The 14,872-nt window shown below is 41.0% G+C and overlaps 1 protein-coding gene across 1 annotated transcript in view; it reads right to left on the bottom strand.

Moving 5' to 3' along the window:
* Positions 1 to 10,944, bottom strand: part of SLC18A2 (solute carrier family 18 member A2) — a 29,996-nt gene extending 19,052 nt beyond the window's left edge. Inside the window, exons 1-4 of the mRNA XM_074831372.1 lie at positions 10,872 to 10,944; positions 10,583 to 10,732; positions 8,480 to 8,831; positions 790 to 848 (exon numbers count right to left, since the gene is read on the bottom strand). Of these exons, the coding sequence (XP_074687473.1) occupies positions 790 to 848; positions 8,480 to 8,831; positions 10,583 to 10,703 (532 nt within the window). The 5' untranslated portion in view covers positions 10,704 to 10,732; positions 10,872 to 10,944. The remainder of the gene's footprint in view (positions 1 to 789; positions 849 to 8,479; positions 8,832 to 10,582; positions 10,733 to 10,871) is intronic.
* Positions 10,945 to 14,872: the final 3,928 nt, after the last annotated feature.

The raw sequence follows: 14,872 nt of genomic DNA, 5'->3' as shown, positions 1-14,872 counted from the left end.
ATTTTCCTAGTATTAAACATAAATTTTCTTTGACACAGTTTTAAGCTTGTTATTCTTTATGTACAGTGGACATGGAAAACTGTTTGTTCCTTTCCTTTTTGTCATAGATTCTGATATGTCTTACATCTGCCTTTCAAAGCAAACCTGGTTCCTTAATCGTTCTTCACAGGCTTCTAAGGATCTTTGATGTTCTTCTCTGTACTCTTTCCATCTGGGCTACTACTCTAAGTGCCATGCCAAAACTGAACATAAAACACCAGCTGAGGCCTTATCAGTGTTATTTAGAGCAGACAAATGATCTCAGCTGACTTGCCGGCTATGCTCCTGTTTGCACATCCTACAGTGATGTTTAGCAACGCTATAACACTGTTGACTCATATTCTACCCGTAAGCCACTGCAGCCTCAGGATCTTTCTGATAAGCCCCTACAATAGCTAGTTGTTAAGGACCCTGCAAAACAGCCCTCTCACAGCTAACAGCGCTCCCACAGTTATCAGCTTAAAACTGTCCAAGCACTGCTTCAGATTACAAAAACCTCAGAGAAAGGTTCAGCTAAGGAAGAGACCAGCCGAGGTGGGATGGAAGGTGGTGAATTCCTTAGAGCATGTTCATAAGAGCACACTTGTCAAATCTCATCAGCACCACCATCCATATGGAGCAGCCACCCTTAAATTCTCCTTGGAAATCAGTCCATCTACATCAAGAAGAAGAATTCCTACTGATAATTATTATAGATCATTTATTTAAAAGTTTCATCTGGGCCGGACCAAATAAGATGTGGGCACTTACTGATTGTTGACACAAACATGATGCAGAAGCCAGCAAACAGTGGAATCTGGTAGCCTATTCTGGAAAACAAAATCAACATTCACATTTCTGTGATTGTCTCACAGACATTTTGAGTTAGACTTAATCACATGAATGCACACACTGCAAAAACCCAACCTGTAGCTCCTTGGTAGGCTTTGAACTATTTACTGTGGACCACATGATCAAATTTGTCCGTGTTAGAAATGCCTTCTCATCTGGCACAGCAGACTTCGTATCTGAAATCCCTGGAAGAAATCCTTCTCTTATTAGAATCTGATTGCCCTGTTCTTGTTCCACCATAATTGTTCTCAATAAAGCCCCTCTGGGCCTCCATGGGGTTGCCAAGGATACGAGAAGGGAAGATTTGTCTGAGCATGATGAAGTTTGAAATATCCCAGTAGTGTTTCAATGCTCATCTGTTTCCATCCTCATGAGACAATGACTATAATGAGACACGGTCAAACCAATGGCTTTTTTACAGGAAAAATTTGTCATCAGCTTTGTTGGGAGTTCTGTCTCAGCCAGGAGCACTGGAAAAGTCCCAAAGAGCCTGAGAATATTTTTGCTTTCCATGGGTTTAGGAGTAAAAGTGGAGCTGATCAAAGCTTTCTTCACCAGCCCACTTCTTCATTAGGACTCTAAACATCCTGTAGGAATGCCTGGTTGCTATAAGTATTTTCAAGTTTCCAGTAAATAAAGAATTTTTCTGTCTGGAAAGCAAATACATTTTCTGAGCAGCTAAAATGGAAATTTCAACAAAAAATTCACAATATACTACTTTTTTACCTTAGAACCAAAACACTACCCAGGCAGCTGTGAAGAGTCTGTATATTCTATTCAGAACACTTTATTCACAGCTTATTTTTTTGTAGGATTGTCCATCTCAAATGTATTTGCAAAAAGACATTATTTAATGGCCAAATTCTTCAACAATGGATGATTCTTTCCAAAGGAGTACTGATTGACTTCCGCTTCCGATGATTTGACAGTATTGGGCATTTATATTGGCAGTATTGGCTGAAGTAGGTCAATCAAATCATGGAAGAGTCTATAATGGCCATTTTAATTTTCAATAATGGCAGTCACGACATAGGTAAACCAAAATAATTATTCTGAGCTTTGTTTTTTTGTTAATATAATTTTTATGCAGTTAAGGACCCTGGATAATGGAAAACTCTCTCAAGTGCAGGGCTCAATCTTCATTATATGTCTCACTGTAACATTTGAGTTCTGTGAATGAAAGAAATCTAGCACGCACATTTCTACACGCCACAGAAATCTCTAACGAAGAATGATTTTGCCTTAAATATCATCACTGCATTAAAATCTGACAAAAATGTAGTGCACAGATTCTTCTAGTTGAAATTTGTAAGTGGGTGTTACAAATATCCAGCAGAAACTAGTTACTTGTGTGGTACTTAACTGGACTGGTATCTCCACAGCACATTAAATCCCTGGCACTATCACAGACTTCCTCTGTGGCCTTATGACAATCATTTTAATCTTTCAGCAACTTGATACCTGGCCTGCAAGAGAATAATGCTACCTTTTTTTGTTTGCTTTACTTAAAGTGGATGATTTTTCTAAGCCTGTCCCTTCTCTTGCTGTATGTATAGTAGGTACTATACAATGGGATGATAATCTCCACTGATGTTCCTATGTACATGAGGAAATAAAAAATTACCTGTTACCAACTTCTTGCCTGCCTCAGAGCTGAAGTGGGCACTTCCCTTCCCAGTGGGCTCAGGCAGAACAGGCCACAGAGGGTTTGACCATAATTGCTTCGATTTAAATTTTTCAATTAAAGAAAGCACTGATAGAAGTACAGATGAAAAAAACCCCCTGCAGGTATGGCTACTGCTGTTGGTGAGTGATGTCATCATTTTCTGTGGTATAAAAGCAAAAGTTGAACGTCCTCATGCCTTCTTCCATTGCAAAGAAAGTAGGGTTGTGTCTGTCAAGGCCATCCCAGAGGTATGGATGGACACTGTGAGGGAGAAGTCTGATTTCAGTGCAGAAATCAAGCAGTTAGACTTGACACAGGGGCCCTGAAACAGCAATTTGCTTCTGCTACAAGCACACTGAATCAAAGTTCAGTTATTTGCATGAAGACAAATGCTACCCAAATTGGTTCCCACATTCACGTTCCCATCACTAGATCAGAGACATGAGCTGTGAGATCTTCCATAAACATTAATGAGTTAAACAAAGAGAAGGGCTATTGTACTAGTTCTAAATGATACTCTATCAAGCTAAAGCAGATTTCAATTCTTCCCATAGGCTTCCTACACTTGGAAAGTTGCTGGTGGTTGAAGGCTGTAAGAAAAGAAGTATTTTGGAAGTCACTTCTAATGCTCAGTGAAATACTGTTCAAGCATTGTTCTAAATTTTTGTGGTCACGGATATTATTCTTCCTTTATCTTTGACAAACAGGGTCAGAGCAAGGTGTGAAGTGACACATAGCAGAGGGTGATGAGGGCAGAACTGGATCAGAACTCAGTCCTCTTTCTACCTAGCAGACCATGATGCTTTACCACACATACCAAGGTCTAACACATACCTTTTCCTCCTGACAGAAATGAATCATTTCAGAACTAGACTCTGTGGGCACATTTCAGCCCAAGTCTGCATTGCTAGTGATCCATCATACAAGCTGATGCAAAGGTATACAGGTCAGCACGGGACATATACTTGTGCTGAATTAAACAAGTTATTTTAATCCTCTGAAAAGCTAAAAATTGCCAGGAGCTTCACCCACAATTTGGACACGCACGATTTTGGTGTGCTGAATCTGGTCCCTGAATGAGACTGCTGAACCTCTAGAAGCTGTGGCTGCTCTTGCTCAGGGGAAAGTCTTACCCACATCCAGATGACATTTAGTTAGATATGCAGATTGTCCTTTTCTGCATAATCTTAGCAAACCCTGCCTCTTAGCAAACCCTGCCTCTTCCTGAAATAGCAGCACTAATTAGTTGGCAGTTGTGCTACCACAAACATCTAATCTGCAGCTGCATTCCCTGATTTGTCCAACAGATATTAGAGAGCACAGAGTTTTTGCTGAACAATTACACTATATGACATAAACAACCACAAAAGGAGAGGCACTACTTGTAACAGTCAACTATTGAGTGAATCTGTCCTGTGGTCCTGGGCCATTCATGTTCTTGCCACATGAAACCTGTGAATATGCATTTTCTACTTGGCCATGACATGACATACTCCATCACAGTTATCTCTACATTTTGTTCCTCTGCATGCATGTAACACAAAAGAATATTAGAGCCTGTGTTCTCTCCTTTTTTCTTGTCACCACGCTCAAGTATGTAATTTCCTTAGGCACTCCTTTCAAAACCCTCCAAGAGAATCTGAAGCACAGTCCAGCATGTTTCACCAAGGCTACCTGCAGCTAAAAGTGCTTCCTAGAAGTATTTCTCATCTCTGAAAAAGCTGGAGTCATTAGTTGAAGGAGGGAGAGGAAAGGCTTCCACTGATGGAGAATGCCTAAATTTCTCTGTTTCAGTCCCACGCTGGCCCCAGATTGCAGGACTGTTTGGAAGTGGATTATACCCATTAACAAGGTTACCCTACAATAAGACAACCAAGGGATGGGTCCTGTGCAGCAGTAAAAGAAAGGTTACACTGACCAGGTTAGCAGCTGCAGATGATTAGAGCCTAATTATCCATCCATTACAGTGCTGCAAATCCACTGATTCCATCCTTGTTGTTACGCAGCTACACCGGTCCCATTGTGAGCACCCCTTGTTAAGTCTGGCCTGGCTGGCAGTCTGGCTTTCTTCCTCACTGCCTGTGAAGAGTGGGGAGGATGTATGGCAAGAAGAATATTTTCCTCGAGGTTATGAACCGATGAACCACTGAACGTGTGTGAAGGTCAGGAAGAACGTGCAGGGTCAGCAGGGACAGGGAGTGTGGGCCATGCACTCTCCAACTCTATGCTCCTTACTGTAGCACAGGGTAGGCAGAGGGGCTTTGTCCAATCTGCAGAACTGGCCATTTCAATCACCTGCCAAAACCTGAGAGGAAAGCTTACACAGGAACTGAACTGTAACTAAGTAGTTACAAACGCTATTTATTTCTCTGCCTCATTCTTTGCATGCACCTTGGTCATGAACATATCATGGTCCTAGCCACTCTCTCTCACGCAAAGAAGTTCAAAGCTGTAGTCAGGCTGGTGTAAAAATGGTGACAAAAATATCTGTTCATTTTTAGATTTTTTAGGCCAATATGGATAAGCACAAGGTTTATGTATTTTTTCAGACTGATAAAAAAGGGCGAGAGAGATGTGGCAGGAGAGACATTCACTGGCTCTAGTGGACTGTGGGGCTAGCACAGCTGGGCTCACAGCCTCATTCACAGAGCTTGGTAAGAGTTTGAAAAACATAATGGAGCAAATCAGTTAGTTATAGAGGACACAGCAGCCTTTGCCCACTCTTCACTGGAAAAGATTAGGCAGAGCCTTAAATCTCCCCTTGCCAGTGCATCCTCCTCATAAAGTGCCCTGTATCAAGTGCTGTGCTGTTTGTATAGTTTCTTAACAATTTCACTATCAACTCTGACCTGAAACCATGCCATGGTGGGAACTGTGGTGTTGACATCCTATGGCAAAGCCATCACCTAGCATTTCCTTCACTAGGACTTTGTTAGACCAAGGGTAAATTGTGTTGTTTCATGAATTGCAAATCAGTTCACTAAGCCAGGTGTGTGTTTTGTCTGGTATGCCATGGAAAGAGCTGGGCTTTAAATAAGAAATATTTTTAGCAGAACTTACTTCTTGAATGAAACCAATTTTGAAATTTATTTTTAAAAATCTACACCTCCAGTAGCTACAGAAAAAGGGAAAAACTGCCTACAAAACTTCCAGAAAAGAAAACCTAAAATAATTAGTGGCACAGACTCATATGAATAGAACATTCTGCTGCATCCTGTACAAACTCAAGCACTCAAAGCCAGTGCCTACTGAAAGCCAGTAACCCCATACTTGATTAACACTTTAAACCACTCCTGAACAACTATATTTGACTGAAAAATAAAAACCATGAACATGGTGTGCAACTTATTTGAAAAAGGAGCTTCCTGGGCATCCTAACAAACTGTGAGCACTAATCTTGAACTAAGCAACCAATTCTCCTTAAGATGTGATATTTTGCTGAAATTTTGCAAAAGTACTAACGGCAGTAACAATTATCACTAAACAGCTTATCAGTGGTAAGGAAGTCTTTATAATGACAACTCAGATATCTTCTGTTTCATTTACAATAATCACAATTTTCACACTGCTTTTTAACTGATCATATACATTGTTATTAGGAAATGTCAACTTCTGGGGGGTGGGGTTGCCAATGACTACTGCAGTTAATTGATAAATGTGTTAACTGATATTTCCCGCTAAACATTTCTCAGAAGAAAGGCAGATACTGGTACCAAGATACAAATAATGCATGAAAGAAAACCAGTAATCCTTAAATCTAATTTAGGGCCACTTTGCCACTAAGACACTCAATTCTGCGATATGAGAGAAGAGTCTGTCTCACAGGACACCAGGATGATGTGTTCCTTGATTTTTCTTCTTGCACTTGTTGGGCATCTGAGCTTGCAAACCAGCCCCTGCGATTGCAGTCACACACTCAGCCCCGTTCAAAAACCTGTAGGATGTTTCCAGGAGGAAATTTCAGCTCACAGCACTAATGTTCACACTGGTGTGTTGCCAACCCTGCTCCTAGCAGCAAAGGGAGATGCCACAAGAACATCTGTTGCCCCACTGCCAAACTTAAGGATGTATCACGCGTGTCCTGGCAGTCGGCTCCAGGGGAGAGGGGTTACCCCCTGCCTTGGCACAGGCAGCACGGGGCTCTGGCCCTGGGATGCGCAGGCACACCGAGAGGCATCGGCAGGGACACGCACCCTGTTACTTAGGTAGATGTCTACCAAAGAGCAGAGATCATACCTACAGTGTGATGTAACTGCACTATTGAATAAGTCATTGACAACGTGGAGTGTATTACTGCTGTTCTCCTGGTTTGGCAGGTTGTGGAAATGATGATACTAACGGAGAAAGCTAATTATCAATAGGGCAATAATTTAGACATTTAGGAAAATCTGAAGAACACCTAATGAACTATTATGAAACTATTTGATGTTATGTTACTTTGCCTGTGGATGAGCTATCATATCCTCACAGAACAACACAGAAAATCCAGGTAACAAAAAATCTGTTTTCCTCTTCAACTTGCAGCAATATTTGTGGAAAAGTAATTTTGCAACGGCATACCTATATCTGTATAGGTGGTATGCTGTAGGAGATAAGGTGAAATGACAGAGAAATGAAACTGTCTATCTCATTTAAATCCTTTGTGTTTAGATCAGTTCCACAGAGCGAATACAGGTTTTGAACTCACAGCACTATGAGTCAAACCACCGTTTAGCCCTCAGTTGGGATACTCTTCTATCAGACTGAAATTAAACACTCAGACTATGTATGTAAGCTGTAAAACCTAAGAGAGGTAGTTTGGGCTTCAAAACCTGAAATATCTAGCATTAAAGTTTGTTGGTTGTTCTGGGTATTGTCACATATGATAGGCATTGACTGCTTAACAGAAGTGTTTTACAAGGACAAATTTCTGCTGCATATTATTTTCTGAAAGGAAAAATTCTTCTTTATAAGAACAGCTTAAATAAGAAACATGAAAATTAGTGACCCGAATAAATACAATTTGGAGTTTATTTCCTGCAGAGATTGATCTCATAGTTTGTTTAGGAGGACTGCAGCTGCTTCTGTGGTGAACAGTTACACAAAATGCTACAATAAAATAAATTATTAACATCAAAAATTTAAATGATATTATAAATACTTCTTAATCTCCATGTAAACTGTCATTAGTGCTTGGGTGGGGGGGGCATTGTAAGTCATTGGTATTGGTGCTTATACACTTGATCCTGGCTCAAATAGATTTTCTATAAAGTACCATTTAAACATATTTCATTCAAGGCATCATATATATGCAAGAATTTGGAGAGAACAATTTGAAGGCCGGGCTAGATCGTGTACTGATGCAAATCTGTGATCCACTGAACTCAGTGACAAACATGGCATCAGCAAAATTTGACACTTACTCATTTTTCACTGAAGTCCACATGAATTTCCCACCGATTCCTACCTCATACGACTCCGAATCATTCAATACCAAATCGCACCAAGAGCTGCGTCTCTCTGTGAGAGCAAGGGAGGGATCTGAACCCTGACTACAGTTTCAGTATCACGTTTGCCTAATGCAGGTGTAACAGATATATCATCAATTCACAGTGTTTCGTAAATACTGTGTTCTACTGCCTTTTGGTCCCATATAACTATATTGAAGACGTTTCAACACCATTTCAGCAAAAGTTTCTTAAAACCCTGAGGTCTCAGGAGCTGGAGGAAAAGTGTACAATACCGAACATCTCCGATGGCTCATGTGCAGCTTACCGATTTATTTTGGAAAGGATGCAGGTGTTTAGAAGTGTTCACCAAGCATATTTCACTAAAATATTCCTCCAGATAAAGTGTGGCCAGTAAACCAGAACCACAATAGCATTGAAGATACTTCTTTTGAAATACTAGTCTGGAGTAACACATCAATATAAAATCCTGAGTAACGTAGCAGAAATAACATACCTGTTTGTCAGCGGCCCTATGAAGGGGTTAGTGATTAGCTGCACTGTTGCTTTTGAAGCAAACAAGAGACCGACTTGAACATTTTCATTCAGCAGGTCCTTATCTTCCTTAGGGCAGTCAGATGGGGAAGGAGTCACATTTACTACCATTTGTTCTGTCTGAGTATGATGCAACTCTCTGGGTCGTGTCTTATCAGATTCATTTCCAGTAACCATTGTTGAGTTGTCATAGTAGGAGAAGATGCTCTGAAAATTGTCCATCGTTGTTGAGACTACGTTAGGCTTAGTAGTCTGGATTTCTGTGGCATTTTTCTCATGTTTGATGCTGTAAAGGTAACTGGGAATTATTGGCACTGGAAAAACAAATAGAATATATTGGCATCTTATTATCAGGTTATTTGTAAATGGAATCACCAAATTTTCCTGTTTGCTTTGCCACTGATGAGGAAATAAAAGGCTTTCCCACAGAGCACATTAGTAAGGACTTTGAATGGCGGAAACACAGAACTGAAATAGAAGTTTGCTCATGGGAAAAAACACACCCATAACTCAGCCAAGTGCAGTTTAAAACAAAAAGTTCTTTACATTAGTCTTTACTTTTTGCCATTTTCATAAATATAAGATTTTCTATACAGATGTCATTCAGAAAGCAAAATATAAGAAGTGTCAAAACCCATGTCTGAAGAGTCTTTGTTGCACACAACTGCACAAATCCATTTATTAGATTATGAAAACATGAAAAATGAGAAAAACATTGAAACTATTATTAAACCAAAATATAAAAAATGTAAAAATCCACATTTCTAAAACAAAACACAAAAATATTGATAAGTAACAGCCATAAGAAGGAAAAAAAGTAACACTCCCATATTAAGTAATCAGAACTAATGTGTTGATGTTTGCACATCTCATTCTTTTTTAAAAATTTACACTGAAAAGAACATCCAACAGGGACCTTCTTTATGTCTTAGGATCTTAGATGCAATTTAATTGCATTAATATGTATCTCAGAAATTAGCATTTCAGAATTTGTAAAAACAGATGTCAGGTTCATTCAATTTAACACTAGTGAGAGTATCACCCCTCCTTGTCTTGCATCTCACCCTGAAAAAGCCCACTCTTTCAATAAGTCTGCAAACTATAATAATTTCTAGAGCTTCTAGCATAGGTATTACTGAATAAGTAATTAAATGTTAATAACTTTATTAAGAAAGTATATTCATGAAAAAAAAAAAAGCAAAATCGACTTGCTAAAAATATGGGTTTTGCTAAGGTCCACATTGTGGCATCACCTTTTAAGCTGAAGTGCCCCAAGAAATTCAGGAGTCTAATTCAGAGGCTGACACTGCAGCATTGTCCGAGAGCGGCTCGGCACTGCCTGGTTCACTTCCGAGAGAAGCATGTGCATTTGTGTGTGTGTGTGTGTGCATCCATGAACCACTCGTTTCTCTGAACCCTTTTCTTTAAATTCATATAAACATTGAAAACTACCAGTGAAAAATGTTCCAGCATTTGAGTAGATTCCTAGCTCTTGACATTATGCCACTGAAGCCAGTAAAAGTTGCATCTTTGTCTTTGATCAAAACTTGGATTATTTTATTAAACCAACTCATAGAAGTGTTTTTCTTAAACCCCAGTTAGATAGTTTTCTTATTAACCTATCATTTTAAGACCAATGTGGGGGAAAGAGGAACTATCACAAGGAAACAGGCATCTCCAATGTTATCTAGCCTGTTCTTTCAGTTGCATGACCACAGGAGAAAAAACGATGATGAGCTAAAAATACTGTTATCTGTTGTTCTGTGAAGTATTAGTGGCGTTTAGTAGAAAAAAAAGAATTATGAAGACCTTTCTATACCATTCCTTATCCTGCAATTAACACAGAAATAAAGCGAGACTTCGATGCGTATGGCAGTGTGTTTGCAACACCTAGAATATCACTCGTGTTTCAGAAAAAATCAGTGCTTGAAAATGTTTGGTTTGAGAGCATTAATCGTGCGTTCAGGGAGTACATCTGTCACTGGAGATTATTTCTGGCATAAATCGGGAAGGAAAAAAAAAACAAAAACAACAAAACCACAAGCCCATAAACCATTCTACCTACCGACTACCGTCAGCAGCATGTTGTCCAGGAGCAAGGCGATGAACACGATCAGCAGGATGAGTTTCCTGGACTGCCGGCCCTCCCGGAGCCAGCGGAGGAGGCTGAGCTCGCCCCAAGCCATGGTCCCCGTCCCTGCGCCGCTGCCCCTCGCTGCCGAGACAAAGGCCATTAGGGGACGAGACGGGGAGCCCGGGGGGCAGCTCCGCGGTGTCACGGAGCCCCCCGGCCCCGCAGCTCCCCAGTCTCGCTCCGCGTTCACCGCCCTCCCCCCTCCCCGGCCGCGCCGCACCCGGTCCCCGACGGCCCGGCCCGGCTCCCAGCTCCCGGCGCCGGTCCCCGTCCAGCCGCCCGCTACGAGCCGGCAGGGCAGGAGCGGGGAGGAGGAGGAGGAGGAGGAGGAGAAGGAGGAGGAGGAGGAGGAGGAGGCGGAGGCGGCACCTCTGGTACCCGTGTGAGCCCTGGGAGTGCTGGAAACGGCGCAGGGGGGGGACTCCCCTCCTCTCCCCCCCGCCCCGGGCAGTGATGCTCCGGGGCAAGCAGCAGGCGTGCCGGGTAGGGCTGCCTGCCTGCCTGCCCGCCTGCCTGCCTGCCCTCCTGCCTGCCCTCCTGCCCTCCTGCCTGCCCGCCTGCCTGCCCGCCTGCCTGCCCTCCTGCCTGCCCTCTTGCCTGCCCCGCCTGCCTGCCTGCATCTCTGGGCCACCTCAAAACCTCTGTGTACCCACTAAGGTGTGCCGAAACAGATACAAAGGGGAAAAAAAAGTCCCTGCTCTAACGCTTAAACACACCAGCAGCGTGCCCTGTTGGCGGGCCGCATCGAAAACAGTGCCACGGATTGATTCTTCTCCTAAAATCAGGGATTTGTGCCTTTTGGCATTTAAATTGCTCATTTTTCTTCTCTGCTCTGCACAGAATTCCAAGCGGTGTACCCAGCCTGTGACATTAGGCCGTCATCGTTAGGAATTGCTTTTCTTCTCAATCTATCTTAAAAAAAAGAGAGATTAACCGTGTTGAACTGATCAAGAAACATGTTTTGAAAAAGATTTGCGTTTTTGTAAAACATTGTCTTTCATATCGCATAATACACCACTTTCTTTTAGTCACCCGGTGCTGAACTTCATGAACTGTTCTTTGCTCCGCTGTCTCCACTGGGCTTCACTTCTGGTAAAGCCCACTGACCCTGAGGGAAGGCTCTTAATGAGGTTAATCATCCCAGAACCAAACGTCAAACTGAAGCTGATGGCATCATCTGTATTCAACTCATTTGTTTCTTTAACTACATTGCCTGCTGTGTATGTTAACCAGTGTGGTGGTGTCCATTTCCAATGTGACAGGATTTCATTACTGATGCAGTAGGAAGGACGCATAAGCATCCTGTTACTGATGCAGTCTTAGGGAGCAGTGCTCAAACTTACGCTGGCCCTTCTGTGGCAGCAGTCATTTCATGCTGTAAACACCCAGTTTCAGGAATAACAAAAGACATTTACACTGTGGAGTTTTTCCAGTGTGAGTAACAGTAGAAAATAAATGTTTATGGTCTAAATTGCTCTCTTAGGCCTGAATCTATCTCTGGATGAAGTTTAACGGGCCTTGGGAATGGCAGTAAATTTTCGTACAGTGTGTTATTGACTATACACAGATTTTCTAAAAATAATGAAAAGTGGAGAGTATATTGTGACAACACATCCCTCTTTTGTTTGCATGCAGGTAGCTTTGATTTTATTTGACATGTCTATTATGTATTATTTTTATATAGGACCTATTACGCTGGTACATGACAGATATCACCCAAGGCTGTTAATAAGATATTGACTCTCGGATGATGGCTTATAAATGTTTTGTCTTTCCAAACTTTTTTCACCAGGAACTTCAGGATTTGGGCACATTCGTGTTTGAAGTTGAATTTCCAAAACAGAGCTTTTGCTTCTGTACTCAGAGGAAATAAAAAAGTATGATCTACTGGACTGGACTGGGGAGAAATGTTTCATCTCCCAAGTATCAGATCCTGAAGGCACTTAGACAACAAATTACGTTGTTTAATTGAGAACCTGTGTGGAGTACAGTAGGAGAAGAGGAACACTGGCTCTGGTTAACAGTAGAAACAGCATTACTAGGGGATGCATGTCAGTGAAATGTCAATAGCAATATTCTATCAGAGAAAGAAATATGGGTTTGGGTATTTTGTATTCCCAGCAGTTCACAGGAGAGTTAACTGACAGCAGTGCTGCTGTTTCTGTCACCCATCAGAAAACAGATGTGGAGAGAAATAAGATGCATTTCCAGCCATTTCTGATGAAGCATATGATTGTAGAAACAACTTGCTTCTCTCTCTGTATCATCTATGTGACAAGGTGAACCTCCCCTTCCCCCTGCCTCCCCTCCCAGCCCTTTCTTGTAGAGTATTTCTCCTCTTCATCCATCTATCCCTGCGGTGCTGACACTCACACTGACAGCATCTGGCCACTCTGTTCGCTGGACTTTACATCACTCCTCTTTTCTACTGTCCAAGTTTCTCTTGCCTTCAGCCAGTTGATTGTTTGATAAATAATGCTAAAATATATATGCAAAATCATGCCTGCACTATTAGCATGGATAAGCATAAAAGCATTTGAATACATTTATTTGCATGAAAAGATGCCTACTCATGCACGGATACTAGTGCTTTACTAATCTAGCTGATGAAATTGTGGTTACCTCTAGGAAGTGAGCAGGTCAGAAACCTGCTAGGTTTGCTGCTTTGCAGGTGTAAACTGTGTTCAGGCATATAATGGTTCCTTCATTAATATTTATTTTTCTTTAATCAGTGATATTTGTGTCTACTGAAGAACAAGCAGCAAAAGGGTAGGACCACAGCCCAACCAGCAATTACTTTTGGGAAGCTGTTGATGATTTGGTTTTCCTATAATTGCTAATTAAGATTGGTCAAAAAGGAGGGAAAAAATCTGTGGGATTTTTTCCAGTTGTTATTTGAGCTTTCAGCAGAACAGCTGAGCTAAATTTTATATTTTGAAAAATGCCGGTCAGCTTCATCTCTTTTGTTAAGTCTATTCCTTCTATTTGCTTTGACTATCCTTTAAAGCATACACACGCTTATTATACCCAGATTTAATAATATTGTCACATATTAACTTTTAATAAGAAATAATTATAAACTCTGAAATTAGTTCCAAAAGCATATATTTATTTAGGAATCAACATTTTAAGGACTTATAAATACTCCCCTGTGAGTGAAACACCCCTAAGCCATTAGGATGTAGACATAAAGGCATGGAGCATCATAAAGCTGGGGGTGAAAAAAAATATTTTAATGTGGTATCTGACTCTCAGTCTTTGGTGGACCGAATGGTGGACTCTCCTGAGTCACCTCTGTGGTGCCATAGAGCCTGTGTAGCCAAGTGAGCTATGCAGACAAATAAAAGCCATAAACACACAGGCAATGATACTGCAAATGATCACCAGTCTGGAAACAATGTTAGAGAATAGTACTTGTTAGTAGTCAAAATTTTGACCTCAGCTGAAGATTCCTCTATGGCAAGATGCCCTGGATGCTGTCATGGGAAGCAGCACAATGTCATTACGAGCACCGGGGAGAAGTGACATTTGCTGGTTTGCCTACAGGTTCCTTAAATGCTGAAATTTAGAAAAAAATCACCTCTGGTTCTCACCATCCAGGCTGAGAAATGCACTACCTTGCTGGCTTCTTTGGTAAAAGTAATCCCTTTTAAAGCTGTCTCGTTTTAAGATTTACATTTATTTTTAGAGCTTGGAGTTTAATTTGCAATAATTCATAATTATCTTAGATTTCAGTATGAATTAATCATTTGCAGTTATTGCTATTGGGGAAAATTCCTGCTATAAATAATTCTTGCAATTTAAGTTGGAAGACATACCTGGCAGCTTATGTTTTACTAATAAGAAGTAATATACTTAGTCAGCTTTTTCAACCTTTGTAGCTCTTTCAAGATTTTTTTTCTTTTTGCCCAACAGTCATGATACTAATTACTCTGTAGTAAGACTGTGTGGTAGTTAGTTCCACTGAATAATGCATCTCCTCTTCTCCAGGCATTGAGGATATGTGTTGTATTTTAATTTTCTGACATATAGCCTACAGAAAGTGTATGTATGAATGTGTATATTTATATATATGATTGTTCACTGTGGCATGCAATGTTCAGAAGAGAGAGAAAAAAAGCAGAAACCTTACTTTTAAGAGGGTCACTTATCAGTTAATCTATAATGATAAACATTTATTTAGCTGAACAACTGTGTGTGTGATACCCAAGTCTGAGACTA

This window comes from Strix aluco, chromosome 7 (assembly GCF_031877795.1).
Source record: "Strix aluco isolate bStrAlu1 chromosome 7, bStrAlu1.hap1, whole genome shotgun sequence".
NCBI lineage: Eukaryota > Metazoa > Chordata > Aves > Strigiformes > Strigidae > Strix > Strix aluco.
The sequence above is the reverse complement of the archived record's forward strand: the minus strand, read 5'-3'. Positions and strand labels throughout refer to the sequence as shown.